The 14,691-nt window shown below is 39.3% G+C and overlaps 1 protein-coding gene across 1 annotated transcript in view; it reads right to left on the bottom strand.

Annotated features, from left to right (window-relative positions):
• The window catches only part of LOC306867531 (prolyl 3-hydroxylase 2-like), a 56,596-nt gene that overhangs the window by 5,602 nt on the left and 36,303 nt on the right, over window positions 1–14,691 (bottom strand). Inside the window, exons 3-11 of the mRNA XM_079413245.1 lie at window positions 14,437–14,626; window positions 9,550–9,681; window positions 8,721–8,848; window positions 6,768–6,857; window positions 5,382–5,422; window positions 5,217–5,308; window positions 4,739–4,866; window positions 4,490–4,585; window positions 4,136–4,286 (exon numbers count right to left, since the gene is read on the bottom strand). Of these exons, the coding sequence (XP_079269371.1) occupies window positions 4,136–4,286; window positions 4,490–4,585; window positions 4,739–4,866; window positions 5,217–5,308; window positions 5,382–5,422; window positions 6,768–6,857; window positions 8,721–8,848; window positions 9,550–9,681; window positions 14,437–14,626 (1,048 nt within the window). The remainder of the gene's footprint in view (window positions 1–4,135; window positions 4,287–4,489; window positions 4,586–4,738; window positions 4,867–5,216; window positions 5,309–5,381; window positions 5,423–6,767; window positions 6,858–8,720; window positions 8,849–9,549; window positions 9,682–14,436; window positions 14,627–14,691) is intronic.

Here is a 14,691-nt window from a genome sequence, read left to right as displayed (position 1 = left end):
AAACATACATATATTGCTGTGTCTTTTGTGGGATTGTGTACACGCAGTAGTGTGTGTAAAGTGTCTAGTGCACATAGAGGAGAGTGTGTTACTACAGGTGGTTTGTACAGGCCCACTCACCTGTGTGTAGCACACTTCGAATTGCACAAAAAACGTTCCATAGAGTTTTTTCTTTGGTGTGGTAAGGCTGGGGGAGGTGTTTGGGGTGGGGGGTGGTCCATGTTTCAGGAGGTAGGGGTTTGCATGGGGTTTCAGAGGGGGGCTGGGTGATTTGAGTTCAGGGCTCTCACAGCCTGGGGGAAAAAGCTGTTGAGCAGTCTGGCGGAGCGGGCTCTGATGCTCCGGTACCGTCTTCCTGATGGTAGGAGCTGGAAGAGACTGTGGGAGGGATGGGTGGAGTCCTTCACTATGCTGTTGGTTTTGCTGGAGCATCGGGTAAGGAAAATGTCCAGGATGGAGGGGAGAGGGGCACCGATGATCTTTGCAGCTGTGTTCACTGTCCGCTGGAGGGTCTTGTGGTCAGCAGCACTGCAGTTCCCGTACCAGACAGTGATGCAGCTGGTCAGCAGACTCTCAATGGTGCCTCTGTAGAATGTGGTGAGGATGGGTGGAGGGAGACTTGCTCTTTTCAGCCGGCGGAGAAAGTGTAGGCGCTGCTGTGCCTTTTTGGAGAGTGACATGGTGTTGGTGGTCCAGGTGAGATCCTCTGCGATGTGCACCCCCAGGAATTTAGTGCTGCTGACTCTCTCCACAGTCGAGCTGTCGATGGTCTGTGGGGGGTTGTCAACGGAGTTTCTTCTGAAGTCCATCACAACCTCCTTTGTCTTCTCCACATTGAGGGACAGATTGTTAGTGCCACACCATTCAGCCAGCTGTGCCACTTCCTCTCTAGTGTGTTTCATCGTTGTTGCTGATGAGACCTACCACTGTTGTGTCAACAGCAAACTTGATGATGTGGTTGGAGCTGAACTTGGCAGTGCAGTCATGGGTCAGCAGTGTGAAGAGCAGCGGGCTGAGCACACAGCCTTGTGGGGCACCTGTGCTCAGTGTGGTAGTGCTCGAGGTGTTGTGGCCAACACGGACTGACTGAGGTCTTCCGGTTAGAAAGTACAGGATCCAATTACACAGGGAATTGTTAAGGCCCAGCAGGTTTAGTTTATTTATGAGCTGTTGTGGGATTATTGTGTTGAATGCCGAGCTGAAATCAATGAACAGCATTCTAACATAGGAGTCTTTATTTTCTAGGTGGGTAAGAGCCAGGTGGAGGGTGGAGGAAATTGCATCGCCTGTAGAGCGGTTTGGACGGTATGCAAACAGGAGCGGGTCGAGTGTGTTGGGGAGGCTGGTTTTGATGTTGTGCATGACTAGCCTCTCAAAGCACTTCATCATGAATGGAGTCAGTGCTATGGGACGGTAGTCATTTAGACAGGACACAGGTGATTTCTTTGGTACTGCTATGATTGTTGTGGATTTAAGACATGTGGGGACGACTGCCTGGCTCAGCGAGGTGTTGAAGATATCTGTAAGCACATCTGTCAGGTGTGCAGCACAGTCTCTCAGAACACGGCCAGGTATGTTGTCAGGACCCGCAGCCTTGCGTGGGTTAATCCTAGATAGGGTCTTCCTTACGTCAGCTGGAGACAGATTGGCTCTTGCTGTTTTGAGGGCTGCTTTATCTCCTGATCTGAATGCTTCATCTCTGGTCTTTAGCAGCCCACGGACCTCTGCTGTCATCCATGGCTTCTGGTTTGCACGTGTGGTGATGGTCTTGGTGACTGCCACATCATCAGTGCACTTTTTGATGTAAGCAGTCACAGTTTCAGTGTACTCGTGCAGGTCTGTGTGGTTGTTGTAGGTGGCTGCCTCTTTAAACATGTTCCAGTCTGTGCACTGAAAGCAGTCCTGCAGTGCTGAGGTGGCATTGTCTGGCCATACTGTGATCTGTTTTTGAACCGGTTTGGCGAGTTTGAGAAGTGGTCTATATGCTGGGATTAGCATAACAGTGATGTGGTCCGAGTACCCGAGGTGGGGGCGGGGTACAGCCTTGTAAGCATTTTTTACTGTTGTGTAAACAAAGTCCAGTGTGTTGTTTCCCCTTGTTGCAAAGTTGACATGTTGGTAGAACTTTGGCAAAACTGTCTTTTAAGTTTGCGTGGTTGAAGTTAGCGGTAAACTGACAGTATTTGGAGACGAACAGACGACATTAAAAGACATAAAAGCACCGTCTTTGGGACCCGGAGCAGCCGCTGCGTCTGATCGTGCCGCCATCTTGGATTCACCATCTTACATTCATCATGTAGATGCCTGCTACAGGTCTCAAAAAAGTTGGCACGGGGGCAACAAAGGACTGAAAAAGCAAGAAATTTTGAAAAGATTCAGCTGGGAGAACATCTAGCAACTAATAAAGTTAACTGACATCAGGTCTAGCTATAAAAGGGATGATTTTGAGAGGCAGAGTCTCTCAGAAGTAAAGATGGGCAGAGGCTCTCCAATCTGTGAAAGAGTGCGTAAAAAGATTGTGGAATACTTTAAAAACAAACGTTCCTCAACATCAAATTGCAAAGGATTTGCAAATCTCATCATCAAGTGCACAACATCATTAAAATATTCAGAGAAACTGGAGAAATCTCTGTGCGTAAGGGACAAGGCTAAAAACCTTTGTTGGATGCTCGTGGTCTTTGGGCCCTCAGACGACACTGCATCATTCATCGGCATGATTCTGTCATTGACATTAATAAATGGGCCCAGGAATACTTCCAGAAACCACTGTCGGTAAACACAATCCACCGTGCCATCTGCAGATGCCAACTAAAGCTCTATCATGCAAAGAGAAAGCCAAATGTGAACATGGTCCAGAAATGCCATCATGTCCTGTGGGCCAAGGCTCAGTTAAAATGGACTGTTTCAAAGTGGAAAAGTGTTTTATGGTCAGACGATTCCAACGTGTCCTCCGGGCTAAGGAGGAGGGAGACCTTCCAGCGTGTGATTAGCATCTAGTTCAAAAGCCAGCATCTCTGATGGTATGGGGGTGCATAAGTGCATACGATATGGGCAGCTTGCATGTTTTGGAAGGCACTATGAATGCTGAAAGGTATATAAAGGTTTTAGAACAACATTTGCTCCCCTCCAGACGACGTCTATTTCAGGGAAGGTCTTGTGTATTTCAGCAGGACAATGCAAAACCACATACTGCAGCTATTACAACAGGATAGCTTCGTAATAGAAGAGTCCAGGTGCTGAATTGTCCTGCCTGCAGTCCAGATATTTCACCTATAGAGAACATTTGGTGCATCATTAAATGAAAAATACATCAAAGATGACCACGAACTCTTCAGCAGCTGGAAACCTTTATCAGACAAGAATGGGACCAAATGCCAACACCAAAACTCCAGAAACTCATAACCTCGATGCCCAGACGTCTTGTTTGTTTTGAAAAGAAGAGTAGATGCTACACCATGGTAAACATGCCCCTGTCCCAGGTAGTGTGAGACCTGTAGCAGGCATCACATTTGAAATGAGCTCATTTTGTGCATAAAATTGTAAACTTTTTAAACATTTGTTATGTTCTCTATATTCTATTGTGAATAAAATATTGGTTCATGTGATTTGAAATTCTTTCCCAACATTTCCGGAATTCGGGTTGTATATATATATATATATATATATATATATATATATATATATATATATGTGTGTGTGTGTGTGTGTGTGTGTTTGTGTGTGTGTGTGTGTGTGAGTGCGTTTTTGTGACAAATGAGGACATATATTTGTATAATGCCACAGGTATGACACAGTTTCCTGTGAGGGCTAAATTTAGGTGCAGGGCAATAGCACATACAGTTTGTACAGTATAAAAACCATTACGCCTATGGGATGTCCCCACTTTTCACAAAAACAAACAGGTGTGTGTGTGTACAGTAGTGAAGTGTATCAAAAAAGTTAATCAAAGTTGTCCTAAGACAAGAACTAGTATTCTTTTTGTTTTAGGACAACGTTGATGAAAGGTTTTGATCCACTTCAAATGTTGACTACTAGAGCAAGTATACATATATACCACATGACACAGCATTATGTGTAGTATAATCTGATTTAAGTAATCCAAATGTGGTTTAATCTGAGAGCTGAGGTGACGTACCAGATATGGCGGTCCTACACACTAGATGTGTGTATGAGAAATGCAGAGTAGAGTTTAGCATGAAGTATGACTCAATTATCCGCCTGGCCTTCTCACTGACATCATAAAAGAGGCGGGCACTTTTTAAAGGAACACGTCCATCATAGCCATACTGCAAAGATATATAATGAATAATTAATTCATTTTTTTAAAGATTTATTTTTGTCATTACTGCTTTTTGTGATGTCCAGAGTGCAATGACGTTTTATGCCAGCGCACTGCCCACAAGGCTATCAGCATCGACAAATAATTAATGATTAATGTGTCACACTATTTGTATTTTGTGTCAGTCAGTGTTAAAAACTTAGGTCTTACCTTCAGCGTTTTCAATACTGTCGCTCCTTCGAATTTCTCATTTGGTGTGTGAGGAGACATTTTCCCCTTGTAGCCGTCACCAGCTGCAGTGACAGTCTGTGACAAGGAAATATTTATATAACAACCCAATCAGTCAAAGTACTTAACAGTAAAGTTATATATCTGACAGAAAATGAAATAAAATTCTATATAACATGAACTGATTAGTTTTATACTCTGAGAATGACATAACAGAAGTTAGACTCTCACGTGTGCCAGATGTTTGAGCTCAGAGCACTCGTCCTCACTGATGACATCGTCAAAAAGCACCCTCTGACTTCCGTTCAGGGTGTCAGAGTTTTGTACAAGTCGTACATTCTCATACAGCAATGGACCTCCTATACACACATACACACGTACACAACCACAGACTTACATTTAATATACAATACAAATGGTAAAATATTGAAATATTAATGTAATTATAACTAATGTGCGGATATAGTTTCTAAAGTATTCAGTATAACAGTTCTGCCATTTTTTTGTAGCATCTCTATGATGTGGCATGGTATGGAAAAGAGCTTCATAAAACAAATAATGACAGGATTTTCATATTTGGGTGGATTACAAATGTAACTTTTCACCTATTTTAGTCCCTCTTGCATTTTGTTCAAGTTATGCGTATGGTTTTGTATCTTGTCTATTATAATATTTTAAGGTTATTTAAAAGTCAGAAACAGTATATCACCTTCTCGCAGCTCATGTAACACAGACATTGTGACATTTCTCTTTGCTGATATTGGCACATAGTCCATCCAGCCATCGGTACCAGAAGGAATCCTAAAGAGACACATTCAACACATAAGCTCTGAACATTATTATTATGCTTTATTATATTAATGAAAACGCCTACCTGTTAGCATCTTCTCTACCGCCCGAACTGCTCCAGTAGTGCTGAGGAAAAACAACAATTAGAAGCATACATTAACAACTTTATAGTTATGAAGAGCTATGCCTTTATGATATTTGGCCTTTTTTGATGATCCCACCACAAGGGGGCGATGTTGGCTGGTTGTTTAATCTCAAATCGTACAGGAGCACCTGTTCCCTGTCACAGCTGTTACAAGACTGAAACATTTCCAAGTTCATGTTATGACTCATTCCCAATGTCTATATGGTACATTTAAACTATTTTATGATATTTGATTCCTCGTACATTTACAAAGCAAAGCCTAAATTAATATAAACATAGATATATCATCTAAACAATAAAAAGAAGTTTCAAAACAAGAATTTTTAAACATTAAATTAAGTCAAAGATCATACATTTAAAGGTAGATTAATCTGTAGGAGCTTTATCCCCCCCCCCCTAAATACTTGCAAATACTTAGGATAATTAAAATGCATTATTGCAAACCAGTGTATATGTCTTCTTATATTGAGTGGAAACCATTTAAGTAAATCATTCCTGATAAAATGTTGTGTTTCAAATGAACATCCAATGACAATCTACACAATTTATTATAGGCTGTAGTAAGAGGCAAAAAATTAGTTTTAGTTGTATTCTGATAAACTACATCAGCACAGTCTAAAAGTTGCAAAGCAAGTTTGTATTTGTTTTTTTCAAAAGTTAAAAGTAAAACAATTTTAAGACTAATACAATAATCTGGTTCCAAAATTAATATTAATATATATGTGAGGTTTAAAAGTAAGTTCAGGGTCCAGTCACAAGCCCAGGTATTTAATTTGATGCAAATATGTGCCATCATTACATATTATTGTTAGATTATTAGATTTTAGTTTAATGTATGCTTTGTACCAAAGACCATGGTATGAGATTTATCTTTATTAAGCAGTAAATTATTAGAATGCAGCAATTCTTGCAAAGCATTAAAATCTGATTGGAGTATATTTTAAATTTGAGTTAAGTGGGGATTTAACATACAAATGACAGTATTGTTAGCCTAAAGATGAACAAAAGAGTGTGAAAGAACTAAGGGAAGATCACTGATAAAAATGGGGGGAAAAAAAGAAGAGGACCCAATATTGAGCCGTGAGGTACACCTCTTTCTTGAATAAATATATCTGATTGTTTGCCTTGGATAACCACACATTGATTTATGTAAATAAGAATTAAACAACAATAAAGAATTTTGAGAAAAAAAAAAAAATGCTTACATCTTATCAAATAATACGTAATGATCAACTAGATCAAAGGCCTTCTTAAAAGGCATAGAAAGAAAAAAAATGACAGACTTGAGCTTTAGAAAACCATTTCTGGCTTGTTTTGTGAACTTACCCCTTCAATATAGGGCACTCCAAGATTACTGCTGCCGATGAGGAGCAGGTCTAGCTCCTGTTTGTGCCGCCTTAGATACTGTTCAGCTTCCTGAGGCATAAAAAAACATAGTGAGACTGATTATATTTCATACACTTATCTTATAGGTTATGGATTATGGCCTCCTAAAACATCTTGTCTATGACCCGACAAAATAAAAAGTGACCTTAGGGAAGCATGACATAGTCTCAGTCTATAATCAAACCCGTTCCACAACCTGTGCGATTTCTCTTGGCTTTCTCCAGGACTTTTTATTAGTGGACTCTGGCACTCATTTTAAAGCAAATTATTATAACTGGAGCAAAGTCTGCTGCTTCTAAGTGTGGTTGAGACCACATGAAATGGCAGCATTGGTGCCCTTTTGGGGGAAGATTTACATTGGTAGCATGTGGGACTTCGTGTTCTTCAAATGCAAACAGCTCACAAATTGTTTCAGGGAGCTTTGCGGTGTTTCGGTGAAACTTTTTTACTCAGCTCCCTGTTCGAGAAGACTATGCTGTCAGCACAGTATCTCAGCAGTGTGTTAACAAGGTCCCAGAGGAACTAGAAATCGGGCAATCAGATGTTGCAGCAAGCCAGATAGATGGAAACACTCTGGAATGGTGTGGAAAAGAATATACTTGGTTGTTATGAGCTAGGAAACTGAGGGATCTTGCAGTGAAAGACGTATACAAGCCCTCTGGTTCTTGACTTACCAAAATCATGTGGCTTTTACAGGGCTAATAGCTTCCAGGCTTTCCAGCGAAAGACTCTTTGGGATGGTTCAAGAGTGCGTGCAGTCACTACTGTACATCTCGAAATCCAAACCCACTAAACACATGATTATTCCAGTATGTTTATGCACGTTGGCATCCTGTCAAATTCTGCACTTGGGGAACAAGTCTACTATAGGGATTTCGTAATGGGAAGATCTGGATGTGGCGAAACGTTGCAAGTGGTGACCCAAGAAGTATCAACATTATGAACGTGAACTTGCTCAGTGGGGACTGTAGCTAGTGTACAGTAAGTTACTCTAAAGACAAGCATCAACTAAAGGGAAAATTTGTAAATTGGGTCTATCTCAAGAGACTTTTAGATTGAGAACAATAAATTGAGACCTTGAGAACATTAATTGTCTCTATAAAGAGTTGGTCAATGGCTCATAAGTATCAAGCAAATTTTCACTATCATTATAGAACTTTATAGTTATTTACACTATGAGTAACTGATATGAATAAAACACATCGGCAAATTAAATTTGAATGGATTGTTATTGTTGCTTCCATAGACATCTGTGTGTTTTTACAAGCTCTAAATGTATTGTTTTACTAGTACTTATGTGTATTTAAATGTCTGAAACCTAAAATATGCATTATGCAGTTAAAAACACTGCATATTTGTGATAATATGACAATCGCAGTACACGTCTCTCTCTGGCTGAGCGCCAGCAAACGCGTGAAACCACAGTTTGAATTTGGCAGTTATGCGACGTCACCGAACTTTCTAAATCCCATTTGTGGGACCGTACTCCCAGGGGCACGGAAATAAAAATCCCATATATGGAACCGTACCGCTCAAAAGGTTAAGAAAAACTAAAAAAAAAATAATAATTGTATCTCATTGATACTAACTGACTCTCACTGACTCTCATTATTTTCAAAAACATTCTTACATAGTTTTTTATTTCAGTTAAAAATTATTCAGTTTTATTTCAAGTAACTGAACACGAACATGAATTACTCATTCATGAATATACTTTTAGGCACCACATGATATTTTACACCCTGAACTAACCTTGGCTTGCCATTAAAAGGTCAAATTATCTGATATTTTAAGACGCCTATTAACCTTTACACAGTCATGAACGTCTGCAGGGCTCCACTCTATGACTTTTTCTCTTTTAAGTTTTCTGCATCTTGTACTGTCATGTCTCACCTTACGAGGCTGGCCATCATGTCCCAGCACCTCTCTGTAATACTCCACATTCTCAGTCATGAACTCTTCGCCTTCGTGGAACAACAGGTAGGTCAACCCGCACTCCAACGCCTTTTCATTCCTCCCAGCTGAACACACAGAGAAAATAAACAGCTATTCAGTGTTGATGAAGCCACCAGGGCTCTGTTTCTTGGCTCATCTTGGGAGATTATTCATCCTGTGAGGCTGTCTGATTTTTTGGAGTCATCTTTTCCCACAGTCACGTTTATTTCCTTTTGGAGACCCACATGCTCGGAAACATTTGCATTCCACGCCAGTGACCACAATGGAACAAACACCACAGGAGTGAGTGAGTGGAAACACACGGCTCTGAGACTTGCTACAGAGACAGCACTCACAAACACACCTGAATGACTTACCATTTTATGAACGATAAGCAGTAATACGAAAATATTTCTTGGGGTGGAAGGAAAAGTTCTGCTTTGACATTTCCAAGAAGAAATCAATCAATTCTGAAATATTTGTCAGACTCTCCCTCTCCTTTAGAGCGAGTAATTTCATGATTAATGAGGTTTTGACATTTTAAAATTGTTTTCAAGATGCTTTTAATCTGATTATAATTACTGTTGACATTGTCTTTCCAATACTGACTAATTCCACATTTTGACTGAAGTAAGTCAGTTATGTTAGCCAATATCTTCTATCCTAAGTCCAAGATCCATGAAGAGAATTGGGGACAGATACAAAATCTTGCCCAAAGACTTTTACTCCAAGACTGTGAAGGAGAGAACGTTCATTCAAGCTAGTTTTGACAATTATGGAGGTTTACCTTGGAAATAGGCAAATTGCAGGTAGTCGTAATGCAGTGGCAGGTAGTTTTCCACGGGCGACAGGCGACCGGGGCGCGTGGCCAAGTCTCGGACACACTCGTGCTGACAGTGAAGAACCTGTGTGTAATGATCTGGAAGACAAAGTTCAACATGATTTAGATGAGGGGTCTCAAGTTCAAATTAGCTTGAAGCCACAAGCCAGTTTGTATTCTCCATCTTGAACCAGTTACCAGAAAAAGTTACAACACAAACAGATGTTTGAATTTGAACTACAGTAGATACCACGACATTCATGAAAACAAAGGTTCAAAAATAGGTGTTTTGAAGTGAAGCTATAGAAGAACCATTTTGGTTCCTCAGAGAACCTTTCAGGCCCCACTTACACAAGTGCGTTTTCGTTTTAAAATGGCATTTTAGAATGAAAACGATCCCCGTTTACACTGGCGTTTCCGCTGCGTTTCAGAAACGATCTCTGTCTACACTACACAACCGAAAACGCATGTCACGTGACCATTCATGCAGGTACAACCATAGATATGTACAGGTAGATGCCCTATTATTTAGATGGCGGACGCGTCTGCGTGCTTGGAGCGGTCGAATGGGGAATCTACCCAAACATATCTATGGATACAATAATAAACATGATGTTATTATTTACACGGTCGTCAAGAATACACAGTGCGAATGTAGGCAGGCATGCCATCTTTTTTCAAAGTCTCCGTTTTGGTCCGTTTACACTGAAACGCAACCCCAGAATTTTCAAATTAAAACGGGGTCTGCAGCGTTTTCAAAAGTCTCCATTTTCAACCTCGAAAACGACAGAGTAGTGTAAACGATAGGCGTAACCTTAGCAAAAGTTATGCGTTTTAAAACGAAAACGCACTAGTGTAAACGGGGCCTCAGTGAATAGTTCTTAAGATAATTAGTTTTTCTTATTGTGAAGACCATTTAATACTCTACAGAAACTTCTTCCACTATAACATCTTTTGTGTAATGGAAAGATTCCATGGATGTTACATTCTTAAAAATGAAGATTCTTTATTAGGGGCTTTTGGACTGGAGGAACCATTTCATAGTTCCTAGAGCTATTGGTGGAAGTACCCACTTTGTGGCATGTTTGCACCGCAGGATCTAAGAACAGTTTTAGTTCTAGAAACTCTATTTGGGAGAACTAAATTAGCTCCTACTTCAGAGTAGGGTCTAAAATAGTTATATAGGAACTACCAGTGACATAAGTATATACTGATTGGCCAAACGAATACGAAACACTGGCTACGCAGCATTTTTTAAAAGCCGAGTAAAAATATTTACTCCATGGAAAAACATGGAAAAATATAATGAATATAATGGAATTTAGCAACCTGTTGTCTTCTTTTCTTAGCCTCGATGATATGTAACACTGCAAATTGTCATAGGAGATTTAGTCAGCTTTTCATGCTCTTTCAATCACATAAATTGTGCATTTACACTCCCTCTCTGTTATAACGAATCCCACAACACACAACAAAAACAGCTCCGTTCAAAGCATCCTCCATTCACCGGTTGTTGATGTTTGTAAATGCTGCAAATAAAGACGTCACTGTCGGCCACTTAGAACTACAACCTTAGAACCAGGTCTTAGAACTACGCAGTGTGAAAGTGCCTATATTGGTTTCTCAGAGAACCTTTCAGTTAATAGTTCTTAAGAAAACTATTTTCTCTTATTGTGAAGACCATTTAATAATCTAATGAACATTTCAATGGATGTTACATTAAGGTGACCAGACATGCCACTTCCTGAGCCACTAAAATAATCAGGTTTTGGCTGTGTGCGCTGCTTAGATCGATTGTTGTATGACATCAAAGTACTGCAAGAGCGATTCAAAAGCATGGAGCCATCTGCTCTACTCTCTAGATCTCGCGGTACTTTGATGTCATACAACGATCAATCAGAGCAGCGCAAACAACCAGGCAATTTAGAAATCCTGTGCAGAATGTGTCCCTGGCAAGTGGCACGTCTGGTCACTTTGTTACATTCTTAAAAACAAAAGTTCTTTATTGGCATCTATGGTTCCATGAAGAACCTTTAACATTCATGGAACCAATTTCTTTCTACAAAAGGTTATAGTGGGTTCTTTAGATTATTAAAATGTTCTTCACACCAAGATAATAATGTTTCTAAGAACTATTCACTGAAATGTCATTTGGGGAACTCAGAATAGTTCTTCTATGGCATTGCTGCAAACCTTTTGGAACCTTTATTTTTAAGAGTGTACTTGTGGAAAAACAGAAACAGGGCATCGTGGCGGGATCTAATGGTTTAATAACACACTGTAATTCTGGTTGATGTAGTTAAAAATGTGATCCATGTCTTTTCCCAGAGCGCATGGAGTGAGATCATCTGAATGGGTGATATGCAATCAAAGATGTGCAACCAGAGGTGCTGGTGTATTTCATGTGGACAAGGTTGAAGATTAAATTAGAGAGCTGAGAAGACTTCAAACTCACTTTAAAGGTTTTCATGACGTGGTGGATGGGATGTAGGCAGATTGATCCCACATTAAAGTGCAAACAGATTCGCAAATTAAAAATATGAGTAAGAGCTGCTATCAAATGGGGGTTTTACAGGCGTATTATGGGATGGAGAGGCTATTTGTCGAATTTATTCTGTGTTAGTCTATTCGTGTATTCACAAAGGCATATAACTTGACTTCTTTTGTAATGATAACAATGATAACCTAGAAACCATGAAAATCATGAAGATGACCAACCCATCTGCTTTAAAAGACCTTTTGTTAATACAGCAGAAAACGAGTCCATAATTGTAGCAGAGATTCATGTCAATGCATACCGAAAAGTGTCCAATCGCACAATCCCTAAACAATGTCTCCATTCTAATAAAAACATATATACACGTATGCTCTCAGATCCTTTAATGTGCACAAACACAATGTCAGTGACATCATTCTGGATATTTTCCAGGGATTCCTTGCTGAACTCTGAGACATGCCACAATGCCCAAAACCCCCTGAAGCTAACGTCAGAAACACTGACGGACTCCCATGAAGAACAAGTCCCCTCACAACTGGCCAATTCTTCACATTTAGGCCACAAACAGATGTCAATCATGCAAAAGTCGTTCACGTCCATCCTTAAACAGTAAAATGCAATCAACAATAATTAAGGACCATTATGACATGAATTGTTTTGGAAGCCAAATGTTAGGGGGGATGTTATGACATAATGTGACACATAATGTTTGACTTTTATGGACTTTCACATGGTTAAAAGATGTCAGTTAGTTATATTAGCTTTATTTAGTGCATATTATGCAATTATTACAGCAATTTTACTGAAATATGACAGCCTAAACTGAAAGCAGTTAAAAACTACCAGCCAGCATTGTGAGATCTGTATCAACAACTATGAATATGATGAATGAAAATATGTGGTAAATGAAATCTACCAATGGTATCTTTATTTTTTTAATGTTTTGAAAGAAGTCTCTTTGCACACCAGTGCTGTAATTATTTGATCAAAAATACAGTAAAAATAGTAATATTGTGAAATATCATTAGTTTGAAATAGCTGTTTTCTACAGTAGTCAACATTTGAAGTGTATCAAAAAAGTTCATCAAAGCTGTCCTAAGACAAGAACGGGTATAGTTTTGGTTTTAGGACAACTTTTATGAAAGGTTTTGATCCACTTCAAGTGTTGACTACTGAATTTAAGTATATTTTAAAATGTAATTTATTTCTGTAATCAAAGCTGAACTTTCAGCATCATTACTCTTCAGTGTCACATGATCCTTTAGAAATCATTCTAATATGCTGACGTTTTTTCTGCTCATACTTCTTATTGTTATCAGTTTTGAAAATAGTTGTGCCGATTAATATTTTTGTGGGAACCATGATACAATTTTCAGGATTCTTTGAAAAAAAAGTTAAAATAAAAACAGCATTTATGAGAAAATATAAATATTTAGTAAAATGTCTTTACTGTTAGTTTTGAACGATTTATTGCATCCTTACTGAATTTTTAATTTTTTAAAATTTCTTTAAAAGTATACCCTACCGTTCCCAAACTTTTGAAAGAATCTGTGAGGATGATACAAAATGATCAGCCTGTTTGGACCAGCTGAGTACAAACTATCCCTTAATGCTGACTGTTTGTGATCACCAAGCAACATACTTGCCACTAATTAAAATTGAATTCATTTGATGTGCGATCACATGTGTGTATAATAAACACTGAAAAACTAAACATTAAATTTAAACTAAACATTAAATATACATAGTCACTTTATATTAGAATGAAATGGTTATCTTTTTTAAAACTGAGGTCAGTTGGACTGAGTATGGCCTGCTGAATTTCAAACAGTGGTTTTGAGCAGGAATGCAATCCAGACAAAACATGGCTCATGTTATGAATGCTTAACAGACACAAGCTAATTTTCCCCATGCAACTTCACAGGCTGAAGTTAAAAAGAGCAGCTTCTTTATTGATAAATAATAAATCATAAAAGTAGATTCAGCTTTGATCCAAAGAAGCTTTTCAAATTGTAAGTTTTATGTTCAAAACACTGTATAGAGCAGCAGTATATCACACTCTTCGAAGCTGTTCATTGTTGTACTATCATTAACTGCCTGTCTAGACACAACAATAACAGAACAGTCAAACATTTGTGCCTCTTGCCTACTCAGAAATGACTTACATAGAGGTCATAGAACGGGAAGATATCCATTTCTGGAAACACAAATAGCTCAGAAACATGATATCTACAATAGAAAGCCCCAAAGAACCACTTGAGAACGTAAAATTCCCAGACCCTTCTCAAGACCACGGATGATAGCTTTAACACATTAGGAGGAAGCAGAAAAGCTCTTGAGTACAAAAGCATCTGTACCTGAGATTAGCTCGTAGAGGTTGTATTTGTACAAGACATGTTTCTGCTCCTCGAAGTGCTGCGGCCCTTCACAGAGGGCCCGACACTCCACATCGGCACGGAAATACTCAGTCAGAGCCTCTTCAAAGAGCGTCACGGACTCTTCGTAGTTGCCTCTGTCGTAGAGCTTCACCCCAGCAAAGAAGGCTTTCTGTAAATAGAAAGGCGCACTTCGTGATGCTGAACTTGGTGTTCTGGCTTTGTAGGGTGTTCGTG

This window comes from Barbus barbus (genome assembly GCF_936440315.1).
Source record: "Barbus barbus genome assembly, chromosome: 49".
Classification (NCBI taxonomy): domain Eukaryota; kingdom Metazoa; phylum Chordata; class Actinopteri; order Cypriniformes; family Cyprinidae; genus Barbus; species Barbus barbus.
The sequence above is the reverse complement of the archived record's forward strand: the minus strand, read 5'-3'. Positions and strand labels throughout refer to the sequence as shown.